Here is a 23909-nt window from a genome sequence, read left to right as displayed (position 1 = left end):
TATCACCCTTCATCCCAAGATGTCACACAACAGTTGCCAGGTATAACATTAATCACAAGTAAAAGATACAAACCAATAGAAATGCATCAGAAGAAGGAGATAAGATCACTGGGACAATTTTGTAAGTACATCAGCACTGCAGGGCCCAGTCTGAGAGATTTTCCAAACACACTCCCTCTTTTTGAAGTTGCGCACCAAAATATGTTCTCATAGAGAAGTAGTTTATCACAAAAATAAAAGAATTTTCAAAGTTTTGGCACGGAATTTCTGAGAGATGGCAAGATCACTTGCACTTTTCTCATGCACTGCACAGAACTAGCTATAAGAGGCACTTCAAAGTGTACAGAAGGGGTAGGGACAGGCCCAAGGTCCTATGGAAAAATACCAGTAAACACAGCCAAGGCAAACCCCCAATTGATGGCATATTGCCGGGGACTGGCTATATGATGCTCTATCCCTGTTTTGTATGTTTAACAACATATTGTGAAATTGTAGCCTCCTAATTTGGTTTTAATTTGGTTTAAGAGCCTCTTGTGGCGCAGAGTGGTAAGGCAGCCGTCTGAAAGCTTTGCCCATGAGGCTGGGAGTTCAATCCCAGCAGCCGGCTCAAGGTTGACTCAGCCTTCCATCCTTCCGAGGTCGGTAAAATGAGTACCCAGCTTGCTGCTGGGGGGTAAACGGTAATGACTGGGGAAGGCACTGGCAAACCACCCCGTATTGAGTCTGCCATGAAAACGCTAGAGGGCGTCACCCCAAGGGTCAGACATGACTCGGTGCTTGCACAGGGGATACCTTTACCTTTACCTTTTTAATTTGGTTTTACTCTCTTGTATGGATGGATATGGATGGAATATTTAGTAATCTCTCCAGAAGAGTGTGAAATTATGCTGTCATCATTCAGACTGTTTAAAATATGGTTAAAAGATTGTATAAGTTCCGCTTGTGGATCTCTTCTAACTCTGTGTTTTCCTGGATCTGAGAAGAGGATGCCAATTGAAGATGACCTTGAAGACTAACAGATGACCTGTTAGACACTGTTAGGCTATTTGTAATGCAGGATCGTATTTTCTTGAGGGTGTTTATTATGAGCAGTGATTGCTCCTCTAATCAATGCATCTCCTTTAATCCTCACAGTATTTCAGAGCTTTTACAACACAGTTCACAACTGGAGAAAACCAGCATGGTAAGATAGCTGCTCACTCAGTGTGCTTTAGTACAACCTTCAGAATGGGAGGCTCCCATAGTAACCTTTGAAATACTGATATACTAATTCTAAGAAAGCAGACTGGCTTCCAACTAACTACTAGAAAAATATTTTAAAGTGTTTTAATTATGATATCTCTGAGGCCTGAACTAAACAATATATGATTGGGGTTGTCCCGGCCTGGTTCACATTCCTGAACCACAGAGCAGCCCTGGGGACCAAGCACCACAAGACCCAGTTTAGATTGTGACTGCAGTGTAAGAGAAGGAGCCATAGCTCATGCCCTGCATTGTTATCCTGATTTCAGGTAGCCATTTCTGGGGCTGCAGGATACAAAGTGGCTTCTTGGACCATTTGAGGGCAGGAAAACACTGCTGGTGAAAGTGCATTATTGTGTGCAGTGGGGCCAAATAGTCCAAATAGTTACTTGGACAAAGAAGCTCGCCCTCCCTCCCCAATCAAGTCTCTCTAGTCGGGTTTATGTCAAAGAACATGTGAATAACTATGTACTTATTGGAATGAAGTTTTCTCTCTGTCTGTTCTGGGCTCTGACAACACTTTCCTGTGATTGCCTAAAATTATCCCTATGCACCTTATTTTAAACTATTAGGCATCTGTCAAGTGATTTCAGTGAGCCATTTCAGGCTCTACCTTTTCTGGGGGGGAAAACACCAGTATTCTTTAATCTTGCTTAGTTTGTGTGCAGAACAAGTGGCTGGAGAAGTCAAATGGGAGAGGGGGTGAGAGATAGGGGCTTATGATGGATTAGAGAGGTTTTCTTTCAGAAGTGTGCCTTTAGAGTGAGGACAGGCAAAATAGTAAATGATAGGAATAGAATTTTGCCTCCAGAGGAGTGGGCTGAAAGAAATCCTTTGCTAGGAAACTGTGGGGTCTTAGAGTCTAATTTTTGGGGGAAACATGGCTGTTAACTGCTTTCTGCACCCCTAAATTATCAGTGGTAACTTTATCAATAAATGGGTCTAGCAAGACTATGTTTGACCTGTAATTTGTTTTTATTGTCTTTTGTAAACCACCTTATTCTCCAATCCCTGGAAGCAAATAAAAATTACTTTTTTTCGCATTTCCTTCATAGGTGCTGGGTTTATTACATTTAGAAGCCACTTGGGTTAAAATTGTCAGATAGAAGGTTGGGAGTTGAGATCACACTGGTCAAGATTTGCTGCCTGTTCAACATCACTTAAGATCTTCATGTACTCTTTCACCAATATATGCTGCTCACTATCTAATAGGAAGAAGTGTGTGGGTGGATTGCTATGATTGTAAGCAGTAGGTATCCTATGGGGCTGTGAAAGTCTCAGGTCAGGAACCAGCCCATGCATGTGTTATTTACTGGCTTTTCTTTGTACCAGGCTCAGATCGGGAACTTCAGATGGTCCGTCAGTCAATGATTGATTTTTTGCAGAACCATTCCCAGGAAACAAAACCACCGGCTTGTCCCCCTTTGGAGCCAATTTTGTAAGGGTTGCTGACAATAAAGGGCTGGTGGGTGGGGATGTTTATCAAACAGAAGGCAGTAATATATTTTCTTTGCATCATTTCATTTATACCATATAAAATTGTAGTATTTGGTATATAGATGGAATTTAAAAGTATAAATAACAACTTTCTACAAGGCAGTTTGAAGGGCAACCAGTACCTGCTGTGCTCTGTACTACCAAAAACAAAATTCTGTAGTAAACAATCTGTGTGAGACTTTCTGTCCAAATAGTATAGGAATATTTTGGATATTAAACTAAACTTTTATAAAATTGAAAACCCTATACTATTTAATAATATTTACAGCTTATAACCAGGGCTTTGTGAAATCCTGGGATTCTTGACAGCCCTGGAAGGGTTTCCCAAATTGGTGGGAGTTAATTAATTTTCAACATATTTTAAAAATGTGTTAAACTTAGTCTGTATATCCTGGAGAGGAGACGACTGAGAGGGTTTCTGATAACCATCTTCAAGTATTTAAAAGGCTGCCATGTAGAGGATGGAGCAGAGTTGTTTTCTCTTGCCCCAGATGGACAGACCAAAACCAATGGGAAGAAATTAATTAAAAAGAAATTCCATCTTAACATTCGGAATAAGTTCCTGGCAGTTAGAGCGATTTCTCAGTGGAACAGGCTTCCTCAGGAGGTGGTGGGTTCTCCATCTTTGGAAATTTTTAAACAGAGGCAGGATAGCCATGGGGGTGGCAGGTTAGCATGAATGTATGTATATATAAGACTATTTTGTCCAAATTCACAGGGAATTTCTGGCCACTCAAAAATCTCTCAATATATTTGGTTCTTGGCTCCAAGTATAGTGGACAATCCAAAACAAGCATCTTAATTGTCAAAATTATGCAAACAAAAATATTGTTGAATATGAGAGATTTGTCTACAATGAACATAAGATTAGATATAATTATGTACTGCTGTAGATTGTCTAAACCTTGGACCTCCTTGGTCATCTTCCATCCAAGTGGCAGACCCTGTTTAGCTTCTGACAGATCTAAAAGCACAAGGATAGCCAAACTGCCTCAATCCAGACTACAGGAGTGCGACAACTCATTCCCCAAAGTCACCCTCTGGGTTCTGTTCTGGTATAGCCAATCAAGGGCTGTGCCCCATATCCCTGTCCCGGCAAGGAGGTGAACCAATAATTTGAGTTTGACCACATCAAAGGTGGCCAACAGATCTAACATAACGAGTATAGCTGACCTGCCCCAATCCAACTGGCGCTGGAGATCATCCATCAGAGCAGCCAGCGCCATCTCCACCCTATTGCCAGAACGATCCACTGCCCCCTTCAGCAGCTCAGGGAACTCCTCAGAAGACAGGGAGAGGTTAACAATATCACTCAGCTGGCCTCCTATCCTCTGGCCACCCCCTTTGAGGGCAGGAATCAAGGGGACATGTGGTTGCCCTTACCATCCCCAGCAACCTGTCTACTTTAATGAGAACCATCTGAAGGCATCAAACATCAGCTTCAAAGGCAGCCAACAGGCCTCCAGTTCCCTTACTGTATCGACCGTGGCAGGAAGGTCCCAGCAGAGCGACATCTTTATCCGCAAAATAGCTTGCTAATGCGCTCCTCTTAGAGGGTGGTCAGAGAACAAACTACCTTAAACAATTCTGCCAGGCAAGAGCTAGTGGACATAATTTCCGTGGCAAAGAAATCCCATTTTCCCACTTTCACTGCCATTTCATACGCCCTCATAAGCGTGCTATAAGATGTTTGTGCCGCTTAGTCACGAGCTTTCTGCCACACTCGCTCCAGTCATCTCACGTCTTTCTTCCTTTCCTGAAGTTTCCCAGTGTACCAAGGAGCCCGCTTGAGGCAAGGGCAGGGAGGACGTCTATGGGCGAACTGGTCAATGGCTACCATCAGATGGGACTGCTAGTCCTACACCAGTGCCACCAACAAGTCACCAGGAAGCGTTGGGTCCCACAGAGCATTCCAGAGACCAATTAGATCTATAAGTCTCCTTGGGTTGGCTAAAATGCACTCCTTGCCCAAATAAGGAAGGGATGGTATCCTGGTCTGACCACAGAATGACCAATGCCACATTTTGAACCACCAATATCCCAGCACCAAAAATCAAGTCAAGGGTGTGGCCAGCCTGATGGGTAGGCCTGGCAACAAACTGCGAGAGACGTAGTGTCGCTATGGACAGCACCATATCCGAACCATGTCCTGGCGATGGTGCATTCATGTGAACATTGAAGTCCCCCAGGACAATCAACCTGGGGTACTGCAACATCCAGGTGGCCACAGCATCCAGCAGGCTCATCAGGGCGTCTGGCGGGGCATTGGGTGGGCGGTACACCAGCCAGATAGCCAAATCCTCGACCGAGTCCCATCCAGTGCCGACTCACTCCACTCCACTAATTTCTGGCACCAGGAGAACCCTGTAGGAGTAAACCTCCCAGGCCACTATTGCCACCTCCCCCCCCCCATACCATGGCTCTGGGATCGGTGAGAACACAGGTGGGGCTAGTTCTTTCAAGGCAACCATTCCACCTTCCCGTACCCAGGACTTGGTCATGCAAGCAAAGAAATGTTGCAGAGTTAAGGCTTTGTTGTTGATTGACCCTGCAATGCAACAGACATAAACCTTGTCTTTAATGTCACACATTATACAATCATAGGATTCTTTTTTTTCACTGCTCTCCCAAATTTACCATTTTCCTTTAGAAAGAAATAGGGGTTGGGGAAAATATTTCCTCTCCCTCATTTATGGGGTGCCTTTTTGGACCTTCGCATCTCTAATCCGAAATGGATTCTGCGAAATCATAGCATATAAACGAATTTTAAATCATAATTTTAATTCCTATTTGTATGTACATTAACATAAACTCAGTGGCATTTGAACAATCCACATTTGTTTAAACTAGGGCTTCATGCAATGGGTGAAGCACAATCTTCCCTGCTTTGCTAATTTAATATAAGACTTTAGTTTGAAATGTGATGGACTTTTGATAAATGTTGGATTGTTGTTGTCCTCAACTGATAAAATTGCTAAATTGCTATTATCTTTTTTTATAGACCAGAAGATATGCTTTCTCTCTTGGGTAATCATGCTCAGCATTATACTGCTATTATCTTCGAGGCTGCGAACTCTTACGTTGGGCGAGAGGTAATGTAAACCATCACTTATCTAAAATACTACTATGCACTTAACTATTTGCTTGTTATGCCATGTTGAGGGAATGAATGTAACGTACATGCTTCTCTTACATGTTTAGTTGGATTTGGGCAGAAAACTTTTAAAGAGGGACAGGATTTAACTTTATTCAGAATGTTTTCTTTAATTTTTGGTAGGGAAATCTATTTGTTTAGGTATCCGGTTTATCAAAAGATTCATGTTTTAGCAAGTTTTTCAGCACCATGAGGGAGAAGATTTTTTAATTCAAAACTTTATAGTAATAGTCAAACATATTAATACAGCATTGTAAATCCAGTAATTAATTGTATTTATCTTTAGGAAGTTTATTTATATTGTCTTCTTGCATTTAATGGCCCACAAAACAGATTTATAATGAAAAGAGAAGAAAAATATGAAAGTACAATTTTGGTATTTCCAGTCTGATCTTGTCTGATCTCAGAAGCTAAAACAGAACATCAGTCAACCCCATGAGGATGCCAACGAAGAAAAAGAATGACAATGGCTGTATAATAAGCACTTTTTAATGAATCAATTGTTCAGAGTGTCATTCATGCAGAAAAAGGGGGGCTTTGCCAAAACATGGTCTGGAATTTCACTCTTATTTTCAGAAACCATGGTTTTCATGAGTTGCAAAGCCTCTGAATATATAATTACATGGATTGCAATATTCATACATCTCCATAAATATAACAAAAATGTTAAAAAGTACAAAAAGCCTCAATCACTATATTTGTCAAATCTTGGAAATAAACTCCATAAACTTTTCTTATAGAGACAGCTCTACAATACAAAGATATAAATTGTACAAAAGTAATTTAATACATTATGATTAGTCATGTTGCCAAAGTATATACATACCTCCAAGTATTTATTAGGCTGTCTATTCAATGTTAATACTTATTGTACTTTTTGACATTTTTGTTTTATTTGTGGAGATTTATGAATACTGTTGTAATCCTTGTCTTTTTGCAAAGTGTTGCTAGACTTTCAGGAACATCAGTAAAGTGTCCAGTAGCACCTTTAAGACCAACAAAGATTTATTTAAGGCGTGAGCTTCCGAGTGCAAGCAAACTTACACGCTTTGAATAAATCTTTGTTGGTCTTAAAGGTGCTACTGGACTCGGATTTTGTACTATTTCAGAACAATACGGCTACCCACTTGAATCAGTAAAGTGTGTGTCCTTGTGCCTTTTTTTATCCTAGGTGATCCTAGACCTGATTCAGTATGAAAACATGGTTGTGAAGCGAATGCTGAATTCAGATACCACTGTTCTTGAGCAGCTTGGTATTACCTCAGTCCCTTCATCTTATCTGATCTATCCAAATGGATCTCATGGATTAATTAACATGTGAGTATGAAAGCGGACAAGGTTTAGACACAACTTTTCAGGGGCTTTGGAACAATTGTCTTAGCTTTCTGATTTTAGGCAATTCCTTTTACCCGCTACTTTCCCAGCCAAAATATTAGTTTGTATATATGGAGCAAGCACAGTGGGCTCTATAGTTATGCTAAAGCCTAATTTATTTAACTGGGAGCTTGACAGGCAGAAGAATTTAGCCTTTGATGAAGCCAGTCAAGCCAAACTGGTCAGATAAAAGCAAGCTTTTAAAATATTAAATCATATGTTATCAAATATTTAGGCTGTCATTGTAAAGAGCAAGGTCCTGGAAAAAACTGTTGCTGTTACCTGCTGTGGCCTTCTCCTAACCTTGTGGATTAGTATGTTGAGGGTACAGAGATTTGTTGTTAAGTAACCCTGGGTTATATTGTGCTTTGACAGGGTGTTTTTTTTTTTAATATGATGAACTATTATTGAATCTGTACTGATCAGAGAAAAGCATGCTGAAAGTGCCTGTCCAAACAAGGAGAGTCTAGTTGAGATTAAATCTGAAAGTATGTTAAAGCCATAGTTCCTCAACAAGGAATCAATGGTTGACTGTCTACCGTACACTGAGATTGTTTCCACACTAGGTTCGGATTTGGCTCAGTTTTCTATTTGCACAAGATTGAGTTTTTTGTCCATTTCTTCATATAAATTCCCATTTTCCAGTGAAGACCCGATTTGCTCCCTCAGTTGCTTCTCAGCAAGGGAATCCTTAGAAATCCAGTTCTCACCTTTTGAATTGGGAGCTAACAGGGCATAAATCAGGGCTGGCAAATGCGAAAATTATTTCATTCGGAGTTTTGTGGCATCTGCCATTTTGAGTGTTGGGCACGCCCCTTCCCTCACTTCTGTCCCCCCTCCTCCCCCTCCCATGGGTGTCCTAGCGCTCAGCTCTTCCATATGCCCTGAGTTCGTCCCCCCCACTTCATTCCACGTTCCCTTGATCGGCTGTCCCCTTCCATCCCAAGGTGTTTTAAAAGCAACCCAAATCAAGTTGATTGTGTTACAATGCTGGGGTACTTTTTTTAAAAAGTGGGGGGTTTGGCCCTGGAGAAGCCCCCCTGGCCGCCCTTCCCCCTCCGAGACTGCAGGTGCCTGGTGCCGCAGTGGGGCGGGCAGTTGCCCCAAAGTGGCTATAGACTCTTCAGTCAATTTTATTAAATCTTCCTTAGCCTTGAATATTATTTCCTTTCTATCTGATGCTTCCCTTTTTTCCACTGCCCGTTTCTTTAAGGGAGTGTGGATGAGCAGAGGCTGTGTCGTGGTGTTATGAAAGATCCTCACTGGGTATATTCCTTTTTGCGCCAGTCTCAGTTTTTGTCTTGAAAGCAAGGATGGAATCCTATCGGCCTTAAAAGTAAGCATCCTCTTTTGAATCTGGTTAGGGGTGTTAAGTTGTACTATAGCTATGAGATCTACAAAAATGCCTCTTCTCTCAAGTAGGTTCCTCAGATGTTTAATAGCCACCTGTTTAGTATTCCGAAGGGGCGTCTGGTTTCTGTACAGACAGATAGTCAGGCTGATCTTATTCCTCCGAAGTATTACATTTTGACTGCGAGGTTTCTTAGCAGTTTCCACAAATGTTTCCTTTTGGCCCATTATGCACGGCCGCCGAAACAGCGATTTCGGGTCACATGGAAAACGCGGAAGGGAAAGACACGAAGCACACCGGTTATGCACGGGACGGGGTGTGATGGCGGCAAAACCCAGAGTAACCGATTATGCACGCGGAGATCCGGGCGCTGCCTCTGGTTGCGCCCCAGTCACCCGGAAGCTGCACTTTCTTCCGCGTTTCGCTAACGCGGCTTTTTCGGCGGCATGCACCGAAGCTGCAGCCGGTTGCAGCTGGCACCGTGTGTTATCGGTGATTTTAGTCGCCGCCATTCCACCCCGAATGTGCATTATTCCCCCCGTGCATAATGGGTCTTTGAGAAGCATGATCTAACACTAAAGCAAAGCAAGTGGCTGTAGGGGAGTAACAGTTAACAGTTCCCAGCTGTTTCCCTTCTCCCAAGCACAGCACAGTATGAATGAACCTACATATCTCTTCCTTGAGTTCTTTTAAAATACAGAATATTAGGAAGACCATTCTGGCAGTCAGTTCTGTAAGTTCTTTTACAGTGTCCTGGTTATTACCAGCTTCACATGTTGCATGCTCGGGATTTTTAATCCATTTCCCCAGGTCCCCTTTGTTTCTGTCCTTCCTTTTTAACACCGTTTCTATTACATAATTTTCAGGTAAAGAGACTAACAAGGCATAGTGGATGGATATCGGAACAGCATACATCCCTTGACTATATGAGTTGAAATAGTTAACAATTTTTAATTGCTTACTACCTGACAAATATATCGTATCTCCCTTACCTTCTCTCTGTCTTTTTTTCTGTCCCATTTAGCTACTAAACACCTGCCCACCGAAAGCTGTTCAATCTTTTCTAGCTTCGTTAAATTATTAACAATAAAACACTTAGAGGGAACCTAACGGGGGAGTTAAAAGAAATAAACTTGCGGAGCATTATCGTGTTGCTTCCTCCCTCCTTGTGCAGGCACAGACTGCATTAAGCAGATAAAATCTCATCCAGTTTAGAAAAGAAATAGTCCAAATTTTTAAGATCATTATTCTAGGTACCAACCAGCATTTTCAGTGTTGTAATCCGAATAGAAACAGGAATGTATACTGACCAGAATATGATCTATGTACTAGTTAAAAATTGCTTTTTTCCCCAATGGTTCGACTCATCTAATGTTACACTCACCAGTTGCACCATGAATGTACACTCTGGAGAAAAAACTTGCCTCATATGGCTTATCAATACAGCTAATGTCTCTTGGCCATATTCATGCAAAGGAGGTAATCAAACAAAGAATTTTGGATATTCACCGGCAGTATGACCTCAGTAAAATGAGCAGTCCAAATTTACTGCCTCTACCTAATAATTGAAAGCCATGATCTTATCTGTGTGGCATAATCATCCCTGAACACAGGAGAACATTCATGTTGTTATGCTATAATACGCTTCCATCTGCTTTTAGGGAAGGCTTACTTAAAAAACACCTATTCACAAGTGATTATGTATCAGTAAGGTTGGGAGTACTGAAACTTCAGAACAGGGGTAGTGAAACTGCGGCCCTCCAGATATCCATGGACTACAATTCCCAGGAGCCCCTGCCAGCATTCGCATAAGGAAGAATTGTAGTCCATGGAGATCTGGAGGGCAGCAGTTTGACTACCCCTGCTTCAGAACATGTATTACTGGAATGCCAACTGTATGATCAAATCAGAAGAAAACATGAAATCTTTTCCACAAACAAGGCTTAATTCATGCTGTCAGATAAAAATATTTTTGTAAATTTATATTAAGTTTTCATTAAAGATCAAAGCAAAACAAAGATAGAAAACATTAATATATTATAGTCTTCATCTTGACAATACACTATAATGCTCAGATTAAAATGTTGAATTAACCTCTGCTGTGGCTGAATTTGTGTGGAAGGCGATTAAAATGAGGAAGACGTGGGTGAATCCAGAGGAAAGATAAAGTTAATTACTAGTTGCATTGTATTTTAACTTGAAATTTTATTAACTTTCATGGCTTGGAATCTTTTCTGATTTTAATTTTTGCATACTTACTGTATCTGCACTGTAATCTGTTTTTTGTCTAGTACATTAATGAACTGATACTGATAGCACCAGGGAAGCCAGGCAACTCAGGGCACCTGGCTTTTCCATCCCAATCTGAACCCCATGCAACAGCAGAGCAGCCTGAGGTGGCATGGGGCTCAGATGGCATTCGGAAAGCCAGGTGCTCAAGACACCTGGCTTTTCCTCCCTGATCTGAACCTAGGCGGTGGCGGGGCAGCTTCCCCACCACTGTGCGAGGTCTGCAGTCTCAGATTGGGGAAGGCTGGCCAGGGGAGCACCGTGTCTGCTTTCTCCAGGGCTAAAACACCTACTTTCTTAAAGCACCCCAGCGTTGCAATACAATTACTTTGGGTTTTCTTAAAAGAAACACCTTGGGGTAGAAAGGGGCAGTCAATCGCGGGAACATGGAATGAAGGGGTGGGGGAGAATGTAGGACATATGGAAGAGCTGAATGCTAGGACATCTTTCCCATGGGAGAAGTAGGAAAGAAGGGGCAAGGGAGGAGGGTGACGAGGGAATGGGCATGTCCAAACACTCAAAATGACGAGCACCCCAAAAACCCAAATGAAAGTATTATGGCTTCCCATCCCAGTACAGAAAACAAAAGGTGAATTGCAGCCTGGACAAGGGTAGAAAAACCCAAATGCAGAAATTGGAAATGGTCTGGAAGGTGATCCTAAGCCAGTAATACAGGAATCGTGGGGAAATGACAGCTACTGCGGAAACGGTCTGAGTTAAAGGCCTATTCCGTTAATAACAAACATCTAATTTGCTCAGTTCTCATATTGTTTACTATAAGCAAAGGACCCCAAGGGGTTGCAAGAGCATCTGCTCTATTACTGTTTCCTTCTCTTCTTCCCAGTAACCAGCCAAAGTACCTTTATTTTCCCGCATCCATCTTTAGCTTTCCATGAACTTTTAGTATGGGAATGCTGTTAATGGTTTTTTGCCCCTGATTTTTGCATGCCAAGATTTGATTGAGAAAGGGGTCATGGACAGCGTTATGAGAAAGCCCTACATTCTCTGGATATTTGAACAGCTCTGTCATTCTACGTTGATTTCACAGATTTTTCTTTAGACAGAAGAGCTTATACTTATGTTACTCAGGTCCAAAGAAAGGGCCAGATATGAGGGACGCAGACAGTGGGTAGATTTAAAGGCAAGAACCAAAACCTTGATCTGGAAGCTAATTGGTAACCAATGCATACTCTAGATCTCATTCCACCAGAACTATTGCTTTATCTTTAGCCTTCACCAGAGTGCTGCAGAACAGCCAGAGCCAAAGCAGATGCAGTCTTTGAAACATTAGTACTCTATGCTCTTTTCTACTAGATGCGCCTATACTTTTCTCCATCAACAAACCAAAACAGCTGTTCAGTAGAAACCAAGCAGTGAACACAAAGAGCCTGAACAAAGGCAAAATAACAATCCTGAAGGAAAAAGACTGTTTCAAAGTTCCTTTTTTGTTTTTGTTTTATTCTTTTACTAGCTGCAAAGCCCGTTCATAAGAAGGGGCTTTGAAAGGCCCCCCCCTTCAGCCCCCCCCCCCCGTGGCTCCTTCCCTGGGATCCACCAAGTGCTCTAGCCGCCTTTGCAAGGCAGCGAGAGTGCTTACCGGGCCCTAGGGAAGGCAACCTTCCCCTCCCTCCCCACCGCTTCCTTGGGGCCCGGCAAGTGGTTTCACCAGCTCTGCGAGGCGTCGAGAACGCTTACTGGGCCCTAGGGAAGAGAACCTCCCCACCGCTGCTCCCTGCCACTACCCTGGGACCCGGCAAGTCCTTTCGTCGGCTCTGCGGGGCAGCTAGAGTGCTTGCTGGGCCCTAGGGAAGGGAGCCTTCCCCCCCACACACCTATTGTTACCACAGCGGCTTCCCTGGGACCCAGCAAGCGCTCTCGCTGCCTCTGCGAGTACTTTGTGGGTCACAGGGAAGGGAATCTTCCCTCCCTGCGAGTGGGCAAGGAGGGAGGATAGAAGGTGGAGAGGGAGGGCCAATCAGGGAGCTGCCAGTGAGCCCCCTGATTGGCCCTGTTCCATCTTGGACAGGGAGGACACTCTCCACCCCCAGGCCTGTTTCACAAATATATAAGAGAACCATGGATAAGGATGCCATTCTGCACCAGAAAGACGTCTGGATACAACAGTCATTTTCAATACTACTTTTGCCAGTGGCAAACATAATACAAGTCAAATGAACAATTTCAGACCCTTGCACTTGAACTTCCTTTGTATGCCTGTTCCATGTAATTACCCTATGATGTTCTATATAAAGAGCCATATGGAAGGGCGATACAAAAATCTAAATAAATAAATATATCCCTTGTTCCCTTCAGGGGACCAAGCCTTCATGATGGCTACAGTAATTTTGATGCATAAGGTCCTCCAAAAGGGACTCCCACCTAATCTCTTTATGGGAAATGGCTTCTCAGCAGTTCCTAAATCTTACAGAACCCACTAAGGACTTACACTACAGTGCCTTCATGGAAGGCTGGAAACTGTCCATGAACAGATTGTGAATCCATAGTGGACTCTTAAGTTTTGCTGATAAACAGCCTTCTATAAAGATATTAAGGTGTGTTTTTAAAAGAAATGGTGAATTGTGAACACTACCTGGAGGTTGGCAACATTTTAGAATTGGCAGGACACAAGTCACTTTGGAGTACATACTCGGTGATGTTGTCCCTCAGATACACGAACTGTTTAAGGGCCTTAAGGGTTAAAATCAACACCTGCTGTAATTTTTGGATCCAAGCTGAGTGGAGACCTGCATAGAGCACGTAACAGTAATCTTTCCTGGAAATGAATGTCTCAGAGATCACTGTAGCTAGGTGTTTTGGGTCTAGATAGGTTGCTATCATGGGGTCGCGATGGGTCAGACACGACTTCGCACCTAACAACAAGGCTGCTATTAGCGTCACTTGGCATAGGTGAAAAAGCAGCTGCTGAGCTTCCCTTCTGATCTGCACCTCCATTGTAAGCATCAAGAATAACCCCCAAAATTCCTGGTGGTATGTGCAACTTTCAGTTGCACCCTGTCAAGGGAGGCGTGCTTTCTTTTCTGGACTTTTCCTCCCTAGCCACAGGTCCTCCATCTTCTTGGGGTTCAGCTTCAGGTAGCTTTGTTGGAGCCATTCCATCATGACTCCCAGATGCAACATGACTCATGGTGTACTCAGCTGGCCGGTCATTAACAGATAAAGCTGGGTGTTATCTGCATACTGGTGGTATCATAGCCCATATCCCCAGACCAGCTCTGCTAGAAGGCAAATAAAAACGTTGAATAATATTGGGGCGGAGAACCTGAGACACCCTGTATTGAATTGGCAGTGGCACGACTATTCCTCCCTGAAAGCAACCTTTTTTTGCTATCCAAAGGATAAAGCAACTTTTATCCTTTGGATAAAGGAGACCAGCCAGTATAGAGCAAATCCCTGTATTCACGCATCAATCAGGCAGCAAGCTAAAAGCTGTGTTGAATATTGTCATGAGGTCTACAAACATGAGCAGTGCCAACACGCCTTGGTCCATCTGTTTCCAGATGTCATCTGTTAGAGCAACCAAGGCCATCAAGCCAAACTGGAATGGGTCCAGGGCTGGCACTTCATTTAGATATTCTTTTAGTTAATTCACAGCCGTCCACTCAACCACCTTCCCCAGAAATGCTAGATGCAAGACAGGTCCCCTGGATTAAGCAATAGTTTTGTCAGTAGGGGCCAGACCACTGCCTCCTTTAAGCTACATGGGAAAGTCCCTGAGGTTAGGGACAGATTTATTATTTCCCAGAGAGGCTTCTGAGCCTGAAATCAAAATTTATACCATATTACTAATTGACAAGGGAAAATTAGCATAATGATGTGACTATCTAGCAAACTGAAGCTTCCAGTTTCTGTAGATGCTGTTACTCCTCTCAATATCCTTATCTCAGGTTTATTCTTAACCTTTATAATGTCCTTCTACACACAGTTTGAAGCCTCTCCGGTCTTTCTTTTCTTCCTATTTAAAGTCACTGCCTGGTGTTAGAAGAAAACTTTCTTCACAGCTCCCAGTTCCAATCAGGCAAAACAAAGAAGAAAATACGGACATCAAGAAGTGGAGAAAATACGACAAGTAAGCAAGCAGTACTTGGGTTCCACTGATAAAAACATTCATTTAGTTCAGGGGTAGTCAAACTGCGGCCCTCCAGATGTCCATGGACTACATTTCCCAGGAGCCCTGGGAAATGTAGTCCATGGACATCTGGAGGGCCGCAGTTTGACTACCCCTGATTTAGTTCTTCAGGTGGAAAGCTGTGTTGGTCTGAAGCAGCAGAACAAAGTTTGAGTCTGATGGCATCTTGAAGACCAACAAACTTTTGTGTGCCCACACAGTTATTCAGATTCAGTGTGTGCGTGAGTACAAAGGACATACAAGGATGTAATGTGTTAAAATATTCCAGAACTAGTAGACGTGGTTTCAAAGCGCAGTGCTGTAAGGGCCACTCTCAAATTGTTATTTGAAATCCTCGCTGGAGTAAAATTTTTGGAATTGCTAGCTCAAACAATTCACAGTGGAGAGATTGGGTTTTTAATGGTAATGCACTTTATGATAGATCTCTAATAATTTGACAATCTGGAATGTGGCTTAAATTATTTTTAAATGATGATTGCAAAATTAAAAGTGCCATTGGACTTGGGCTTTGTTCATTCAATGCTAATTAGTGATAGTCAAGCCTCTTCAGTTTTGCAAGCTTTCTTTTGAAGTCTTGAAAGTATACCAATTTGTGGTGTACAAAAACACACGTGCACGCGCGCGCACACACACACACACACACAGAAAGGGCATCTATCTGGGTAACTGATGTGCTTTCTCTGACTGGTAGTTGCAAAAACTGCAGCAGGAAAACTTATCCTGCCAGCAATAAAAAGAATCTGCCAAATGGATGGCCTGTAGGCTCACATGGGGGCCTGAGGTTTTGAAGGGCTTTACAGGTAACAACCTGAGCCCAGAAGCCAATCAGAAGCTGTTTTTTAAGATTAGTAAGATACTCCTGTTGTCCAATTCCTAATAGGCAGGCAGTTGCATCTTGTATCAGTCCTGGTTGTTACTGTTGTCAGAGGCTCACAGACTAGGTACTTAGGAACAGCAGCCCTCACCTGTGCTGGGCAGTGCTGGGCCACACAATGGTAAAACTGAAGGACAACTCTGGCCCTTAAATTGAATGCTTCCTTGGCCTTGGGACATTGAGTGAGAGAAATGTTGCACGAGTCCATCTCAGCATCCATCCTTAGTATGACTCAAAGCATTTGCAGTATCAGGAAGAGGAACATTTGTTGTTTTTTTAGCCATAAACTGAGGGTGTTCTTTTCCTTCATATTTTGTTTCAGGATTTCAGGGAAGACACAAATTTTCATAAGCGTTGTTACTGTTTTGGGATTCTGTTTTGAGTATATCTTTTAAATTCTGGACTTTTGGAGCCATTAGTTTTGCCCCCCCCCCCATCTCCAAGGCAGCAGTAGAGGGGAGGGGAAGCAACACAGGAAGGTAGAGAATGGAAGTAAAAAAAAGTAAAAGGTAAAGGTATCCCCTGTGCAAGAGTAATGTCTGACCCTTGGGGTGACGCCCTCCAGCGTTTTCATGGCAGACTCAATACAGGGTGGACTTGCCAGTGCCTTCCCCAGCCATTATCGTTTTACCCCCCAGCAAGCTGGGACCTCATTTTACCGACCTCGGAAGGATGGAAGGCTGAGTCAACCTTGAGCCGGCTGCTGGAATCGAACTCCCAACCTCATGGGCAGACAGCTTCAGACAGCATTTCTGCCGCTTACCACTCTGCGCCACAAGAGGCTCAGAGAATGGAAGTACACACCAACAAACAGCAGTTTGGTGGTGCATGTGACCTTTAATTTTAAAAGGGCCATTATTTGTGGGAAGTCCAAACTTCCAAACTCCAGCAACAAGGTCTATTCCCATAGAAATCAGTAGCTCTTCCATGTGCCCCACACCTGATAAGAACCATGGCATGCTTAGCAAACTGGACCAGGGTCAAGATACAGAGCTGTGAAATTAATTCCCTGAGGTCAGAGGAGCAGTCCTCCAGCCCTTGACTGGGAGGGGGGGGGAGAATGAAAACTGTAGAGAGTTGAACTGAGTACAAGCCACCTGTGCTTGAGAAAAAGCAGACCCCAGGCCTTGGTAGGCTTCGTTTCAGATTATGAGATGAGCAATTTTGTATGTGGGAGGGGGGGGGCTGCAATGAAGGGAAACCTGCTCAGTCTTTATTTTATTTCATTTTATTTTATAGCCCACATTGCAGAGTGCAGTGGCCTTGGAACAGAAGCCACTTGGGGAAATGGGCTGGTGTGGATTCTGCCACTCCACTGAGGAAAGCTTATTTGTTCCATTATTATTCGCCAGTGTTCCTTTTGGCTTATGCTTGAAGCCTTCTTCCAACTTAAGCGGCTCTTCTGTGTTGGGGAATGCTCTTCAGGCTGCAGGAAGGCTACTTGGAAGGATGACTAGATCCCATCTACTCTTTAAAGTGTGCTTAGTTCTAACTATTCAGCAAGTGTGTTTTTCTGATCTGCACCAACTTTTTTTTTCCAGATCTAAGTTGTATATGGCAGACCTTGAGTCAGGGTTGCATTACCTGCTCAGGGTAGAACTTGCCACTCATAGAACTCTTGAGGGAGCTGCACTAAAGACTTTCAAGGATTTTGTTACAGTCCTTGCCAAGGTAAAAAAAAATCGACCTGTTGATTGCATTTGTAAGAAAGCCATAAATAAATTTCTGAGCCTCTAGCTCTAATAATGCAAACTTTTATACGTTTTGTGGAGAGAGAAGAAGAATTAATAATTACTAAACTCACAGTCTATTTCAGAGGTCAGATAAAACCATAGCTGAATGTTGCTGCCTTATGTGAGAAAGTTGCTGTTGTTCCTTGACTATGGATCTGCCCTAGATATACACCTGGCTCATTGCTTTCTCTCTCTGGCCATCCCAGGAATTGACTGACTCTAGCCTTGATTCTAGTCAGATATGCAGATGATACCACTCTAATGACAGAAAGCAAAGAGGAACTAAAGAGCCTCTTGATGCGGGTGAAGGAGGGGAGTGCAAAAGTTGGCTTGAAACTCAACATCAAGAAAACTAAGATCATGACATCCAGCCCTCTCAATTCCTGGCAAATAGATGGGGACGAAATGGAGGTAGTGACAGATTTTGTTTTCCTGGGCTCCAAGATCACTGCAGATGGGGACTGCAGCAAAGAAATTAAAAGACGCCTGCTCCTGGGGAGGAAAGCTATGGCAAATCTAGACAGCATACTAAAAAGCAGAGACATCACCCTGCCTACAAAAGTGCATTTAGTCAAGGCTATGGTCTTCCCAGTTGCAATGTATGGCTGCGAAAGTTGGACCATAAGGAAGGCTGAGCATCAAAGAATTGAGGCTTTTGAACTCTGGTGCTGGAGAAGACTCTTGCGAGTCCCTTGGACTGCAAGGAGAACAAACTGGTCAGTCCTAGAGGAGATCAGCCCTGACTGCTCCTTAGAAGGTCAGATTCTGAAGATGAAACTCAAATACTTTGGCCACCTCATGAGAAGGAAGGACTCCCTGGAGAAGAGCCTAATGCTGGGAGCTATTGAGGGCAAAAGAAGAAGGGGACGACAGAGAATGGGGTGGCTGGATGGAGTCACTGAAGCAGTCTATGCGAGCTTAAATGGACTCTGGGGAATGGTAGAGGACAGGAAGGCCTAGAGGATCATTGTCCATGGGGTCGTGATGGTTCGGACATGACTTCGCACCTAACAACAACACATTATTATTATATTTGATTTATAGCCCAGCACTCCCAGCAAGCCGGCCCGTGGCAGGTTACAGAACAGACCCCAATACATAAATCCCATTTAAAAACTCATTAAAATACACATAAAAATGCAACCACAAGCATGGCACCCACCCCATACTGGTCTGCCAAAAGAGGGATCAATCATGCCCCAGCTGGCTACCATCAATGATGTTCCAGGATTGATGGCAGGTCGTCTTTGTGGGGGTCCCTGCAATCTGCACCCTGCACTAGCCTCACCCGTAGACCTGGCAGCTACCTTCTTTACCTGTGCCTCCATAGTTATTGAAGCATCCAAGGTCACACCCGAATTTCTGGCCTGGGGTGCAGTAATCAGTTACTTCCCAGCCATAGGACCTTCGTCTTGGAGAGGTTACGTTTCAGGTGACTCTGCTTGAGCCACGCAGTCTCGGCTTCCAAACATCTGGCGAATGGTTCCAGGGGAGAGTCTGGGCGGCCGTCTATGAGGAGATAGAGCTCGGTGTCATCGGTCTATTGATGAAAACCCAGCCCAAAACTCCAGACCAGCTGTGTCAGAGGGCAGATAAAGATGTTAAAGAGAGTAGGGGAGAGCACCGCCCCCTGAGAGAGCACCGCCTCCACAAGAAAGCAGGGGCTTTGGCGGCTAAAGGGCACAACCCTACTCCTAGCTCACCGCCTCACCCACACTGGGATATGTGGGACAGCCCTTCAATGGCTGACCCCATTCCTCCGGAGTCACGGACAAAGGGTAGCAATAGAAGACACCAACTTACATGTGGAGCCCCACAGAGAGCTATCGTCTCTCCAATCTTGCTCAGGTGGTGCAATGTTTGGGCTGGGATCTCATCAGTATGCTGACAACACCCAGCTCTTTCTCCTGATGGATGAGCGCCCTGACTGTCCTCCAGAAGCCTTTGCCAGATGTCTGGAAGCAGCTATGAGGTCTGAAGCCTTCGAAGATGGAGGTGCTATGGCTATGCAGAAAGGGTCCAAGCGAGGAAGCATGATTGTCCATCCTGGACAGGGAACAGCTAACAGTAGCTCACTCTGCCAGGAACCTGGGCGTGATCCTCAACACCGCCCTCTCTGTGGAGGCACAGGTCACTAAAGTAGCACGGATGGCGTTCCACCACCTGTGCCAAGCCGAACTACTAGCACCCTACTTGAACCTGGAACACCTAGCCACAATGATCCATGCGACAGTCTCTGAACTTCTGGACCGGAATTCTGCAACTCGCTCTATGCAGGCCTACCCTTTATCTACGATCCGGAATCTACTGCTGGTCCAGAATGCAGCAGCTGGTGTCCTCACAGGAATACCACGATGGTCCCACATTCAGCCCACCTTCCAACAACTACACTGGTTGCCAGTCAGATTCCAGATTAGGCTCAAGGTTTTGGTAATCACCTTCAAGGCCATAGTAGGGTCTGGGCCCAGTGTGCCTGAGTACACCTCACTGCCTACTCCCCCCAAAGAGCCTTATGCTCTACCACCTCCCTCTGGCTAGTGATGCCTCTCCCCAAAGAAGCATGTCAGACCTCATCCAAGGCCTGGCCCCCACCTGGTGAAATGAGCTCCCTGAAGAGATCAGGGCCCTGCCTGAACTTCTACAATTCCGCAGGGTCTGCAACATGGACCTTTTCCATCAGGCATTTGGTTGAGACTGACAAAACAACGACATCTACTGGGCCCTCCAGAAAAACCCTATTCATATACTAAATCCCACACTGGTCTTCCCATGGAATAATTGTTGTATAGTTAGCAAGCTAACTCATCATTGTATAGTTAGCAAGTTAACTAGATGTTATACACACCATTATCACCAGTTAAAATTGCTGTTACTATTGTTTACTTGAATTTATAAATTCTTGCTATATGTACTTCCTCTTGTAATATGTAAACAGCCCTGAACCAAAAGGGAGAGCGGTATAGACATATAAGAAATAAGGAAATGAAATTTCAAGATATGTCTGATCTCTTTTCATTTTCGCAGTTATTTCCTGGTCGTCAGTCTGTGATAAAGCTGTTGGAAACTTTGCAAATATGGCTGGCGAGCCTCCCGTTAGATAAAATCCCTTATGATGCCATTCTTGATTTAGTCAACAACAAAATGCAGGTAAGTCAGTCCTGGGTCTCAAAATAGAACACAGCATTAGTAAAGGATGAAGGTACTTTGTTCATCCAAGACACTGCTGCCTGGCCCTCACCCTAGTCCCTCTAGTATGACTCGCAGGAGACTCCTGTCCTGAAGCTTCTTTTCTAAGATGCAGGTTGAAATGTCCACCTGTTTGCTCCAGAAGGGCACACCATACAGGTAGGGCCCTGATTTCCTCTGGGAGCTCGTTCCACCAGGTGGGGGCCAGGACAGAGAAATCTCTGTCCCTGGTTGAGGTCAGGCAAGTTTCCTTGGGGCCAGGGATCACCAGCCAGTTGGAGGTGGTGGAGCGGCCCGGCCGTGAATGCGCGATGCTGATTCCCTCTCCCCCCTCTCCTGCAGTAAGAAGCTTCCCGGGCCGCAAGCTTGCGGCCTGGGAAGTTTTTTACTGTGGGGGGGGGCGGGGAGAGGGAGCCGCGGCCCGGCGCCATGGCCTTCGTGGCCCGGCACTGGGCCGCCGCCCGCAGGTTGGAGACCACTGATGTAGACCACTGTAGCTAAATGTTCCAAGGCCAAGTAGGGCACTAGTAGCCCTATATTTTAACATCAATGTATAGTATTATAGTATGCCTGGTTATGAACTTGTTTCATTCCTGTAAAAAGAAAAACATTGAAAACCTTATAAAATCTGGAGGCATTATCTCCAATTGGAACATCAAAGTTAAAGGGGAAAGTTCATGTTTATCTTACTTCTGACATACAGAACTGCTCTAATAATCTCACTATAAAAGCACTTCAAGACAGTAACCATGCAACACAACTCTAATTGTGCAAATTATGTACACTTGTCTCCAACTGAGACTTACAGACTTGAGACTTTGCTAAAACAATTAACAGGTAATCTAGTTCCCAACAGAGACTTACTAATTCTTTTCTGCATAAATCTTCGAGCAACACAAATATACCTTCTACAAATCATTCACAAGAAGTGTGTATAATTTGTTTTTGAATTGAGACCCTCTGGAGCAGTGGTCCCCAACCCGCGGGCCGCAGCCCGGTGCCGGGCCGCGAAGGCCATGGTGCGGCTCCCTCTCCCCGCCCCCCCCCCCCGCAGTAAGAAACAAGCTTGCGGCCCGGGAAGCTTCTTACTGCAGGAGAGGGGGGAGAGGGAATCAGGGCCGCGCCCGTGCATTGCGCATTCGCGGCCGGGCTGCACATGTGCGCGATGCGCGGGCGTGGCCGCGCATGCATGGCATGCGCAGGCAGGCAATTGCCCTGCCGGTCCCCAGTCTCGAAAAGGTTGGGGACCACTGCTCTGGAGCATGTGATCTTAATCTGTATCATCCTGGCTTCTAATAACCTAGAAATATCTTCATGATTACATGTATATGGTTTCACAACATTCAAAACAATGAGCCTCCAATGATCTACTGTATGCTTTTTGTTGTGAAGTATAATATTAGTGGAATTTCTTCCTTAGCATGTCTATTTTTGATCTGTGCTCACAAATCCTAACCTTTATTTGATTTGTTCTTCTTATACAGACATAATAAAATATATATAGCAAATTCAGTGCTACAGTTGGAAAAGTGAGTGTTGGATTTCTGAAAATTCACTTCTGGTCTTTCGATAGATCCCATAATGAAAAAGAATTTTTTAGGTTTGATGATAGGTTCTTTTTGAAAATAAAGGGAGTGTCTATGGGAAGCCCTTTTGTGCTGGGCACAACATCTTGATGGTCCATTTTGAATGCAAGTATATTACTGTTGTCACCAATCCTTTTTTCACTATATAGAACTGTACAAACCCTTTATTGATGATTTTTTCCTCATATATACAACTCCCAAGTCTATACAGCTCAAAAGTCTATACATAATATCAGCCAAAGTTTTCCTGCCAACTGAATAAGTACTCTGTGCTTTTCGGAATACTGGAATGTTTAAAGGAACCAGCAAAAATTTTATGAGACCATATAAAAAACAGTAGATAGAAACATGTTATTATACTATTCTTCTTATCATTCAAAACGTCTTAATAATAGAACAAAGTTTGAGTCCCCTGGCACATTTAAGACCAACAAGTTTTATTCTTTTTATTCATTTTTAAATGTCACAATCATTGACCAATAGATACCGAAAGAAAGAAAAATATACAAAAGGATCAAAATCAGGTCAATGTTCTACATTAAAATTTTGAAGGCTTTCAAAAGAGTAAATTACAGTGTCTCCCAATTTTTATAAAACAGAAAAAGTAGACAAAGGACACTATGTAGCATTAGCCCAGTTCTGCATATTTTACTAATGAGCCAGGCAAATCTGGCAATCTTGATTGTAAGAGCTCTTTGGATGTCAGTTTGAGCTCTTTGGATGTCAGTTTGAGTATCAGTTTGAGGCGTTTTCTCAGCGTATGGAGACAGTCTGCTAGAATTAAGGTTTAAAGACCAACTTGTTTGTGATTATATAATTTGCATTCAAAACTAATGTGTTCAGAGGTCTGTTTTTGCCCTCCATTGCAACAGATACGTTCAGCAATTGGGAGTATTTCCTAAATAAACTGAAGGCAGGGCATTATAGTGTAAAATAGCGATTCCCAACCTGTGGGCTGCGGACCACATGTGGTTCGACCAATTGGAGGTGGGCCCCGAAGGACGCCTTCTCTCCCCCCCCCCGGCCCTTCATCCCCCCCGGCCCTTCATCCCCCCCGGCCCTTTGCAACACACTTTGGGTGTCATTGTCTCGCATCACTCCCAGATGGGACTATCTCGTTGCAGAGAAACAAGCTCAGGGTTCCCATTGATTTGTCATTGTCATGAGTTAAAATGAAAATAAAATGTTCCTTATGTTCATTGTTGTGGCGTGTCTGTATCTTATTTTGAAGGAATGTTTAAACATTACCATAGCGATCACAGAGCATTAGGGCAGTGGTTGAGAGTAGAGGAGTAAACTACCCCCCCCTCCACCGGGCCTCAGTAAAAGGCATTGAGTGGTCCCCGGAGTTGAGTGGTCGCCGGTGATAAAAAGGTTGGGGACCACTGGTGTAAAAGACCAAAACATTTTCTGAATTTGACTCTAATATTAATATTTTTGTGTAGTACTTTTATCAGAAGAAGTAACATCTATACC

General features: G+C 43.8%; 1 protein-coding gene across 1 annotated transcript in view; it reads left to right on the top strand.

Moving 5' to 3' along the window:
• QSOX2 (quiescin sulfhydryl oxidase 2) overlaps nt 1-23909 on the top strand; it is a 46935-nt gene that overhangs the window by 12188 nt on the left and 10838 nt on the right. The window contains exons 3-9 of the mRNA XM_077304832.1: nt 1135-1183; nt 2575-2680; nt 5741-5831; nt 7065-7210; nt 14851-14994; nt 17470-17599; nt 20686-20808. Coding sequence (XP_077160947.1) covers nt 1135-1183; nt 2575-2680; nt 5741-5831; nt 7065-7210; nt 14851-14994; nt 17470-17599; nt 20686-20808 — 789 coding nt within the window. The remainder of the gene's footprint in view (nt 1-1134; nt 1184-2574; nt 2681-5740; nt 5832-7064; nt 7211-14850; nt 14995-17469; nt 17600-20685; nt 20809-23909) is intronic.

Source organism: Paroedura picta, chromosome 12 (assembly GCF_049243985.1).
Source record: "Paroedura picta isolate Pp20150507F chromosome 12, Ppicta_v3.0, whole genome shotgun sequence".
NCBI classification, from domain to species: Eukaryota; Metazoa; Chordata; class Lepidosauria; order Squamata; family Gekkonidae; genus Paroedura; species Paroedura picta.
This window is presented reverse-complemented; position numbering and strand designations above follow the sequence as displayed.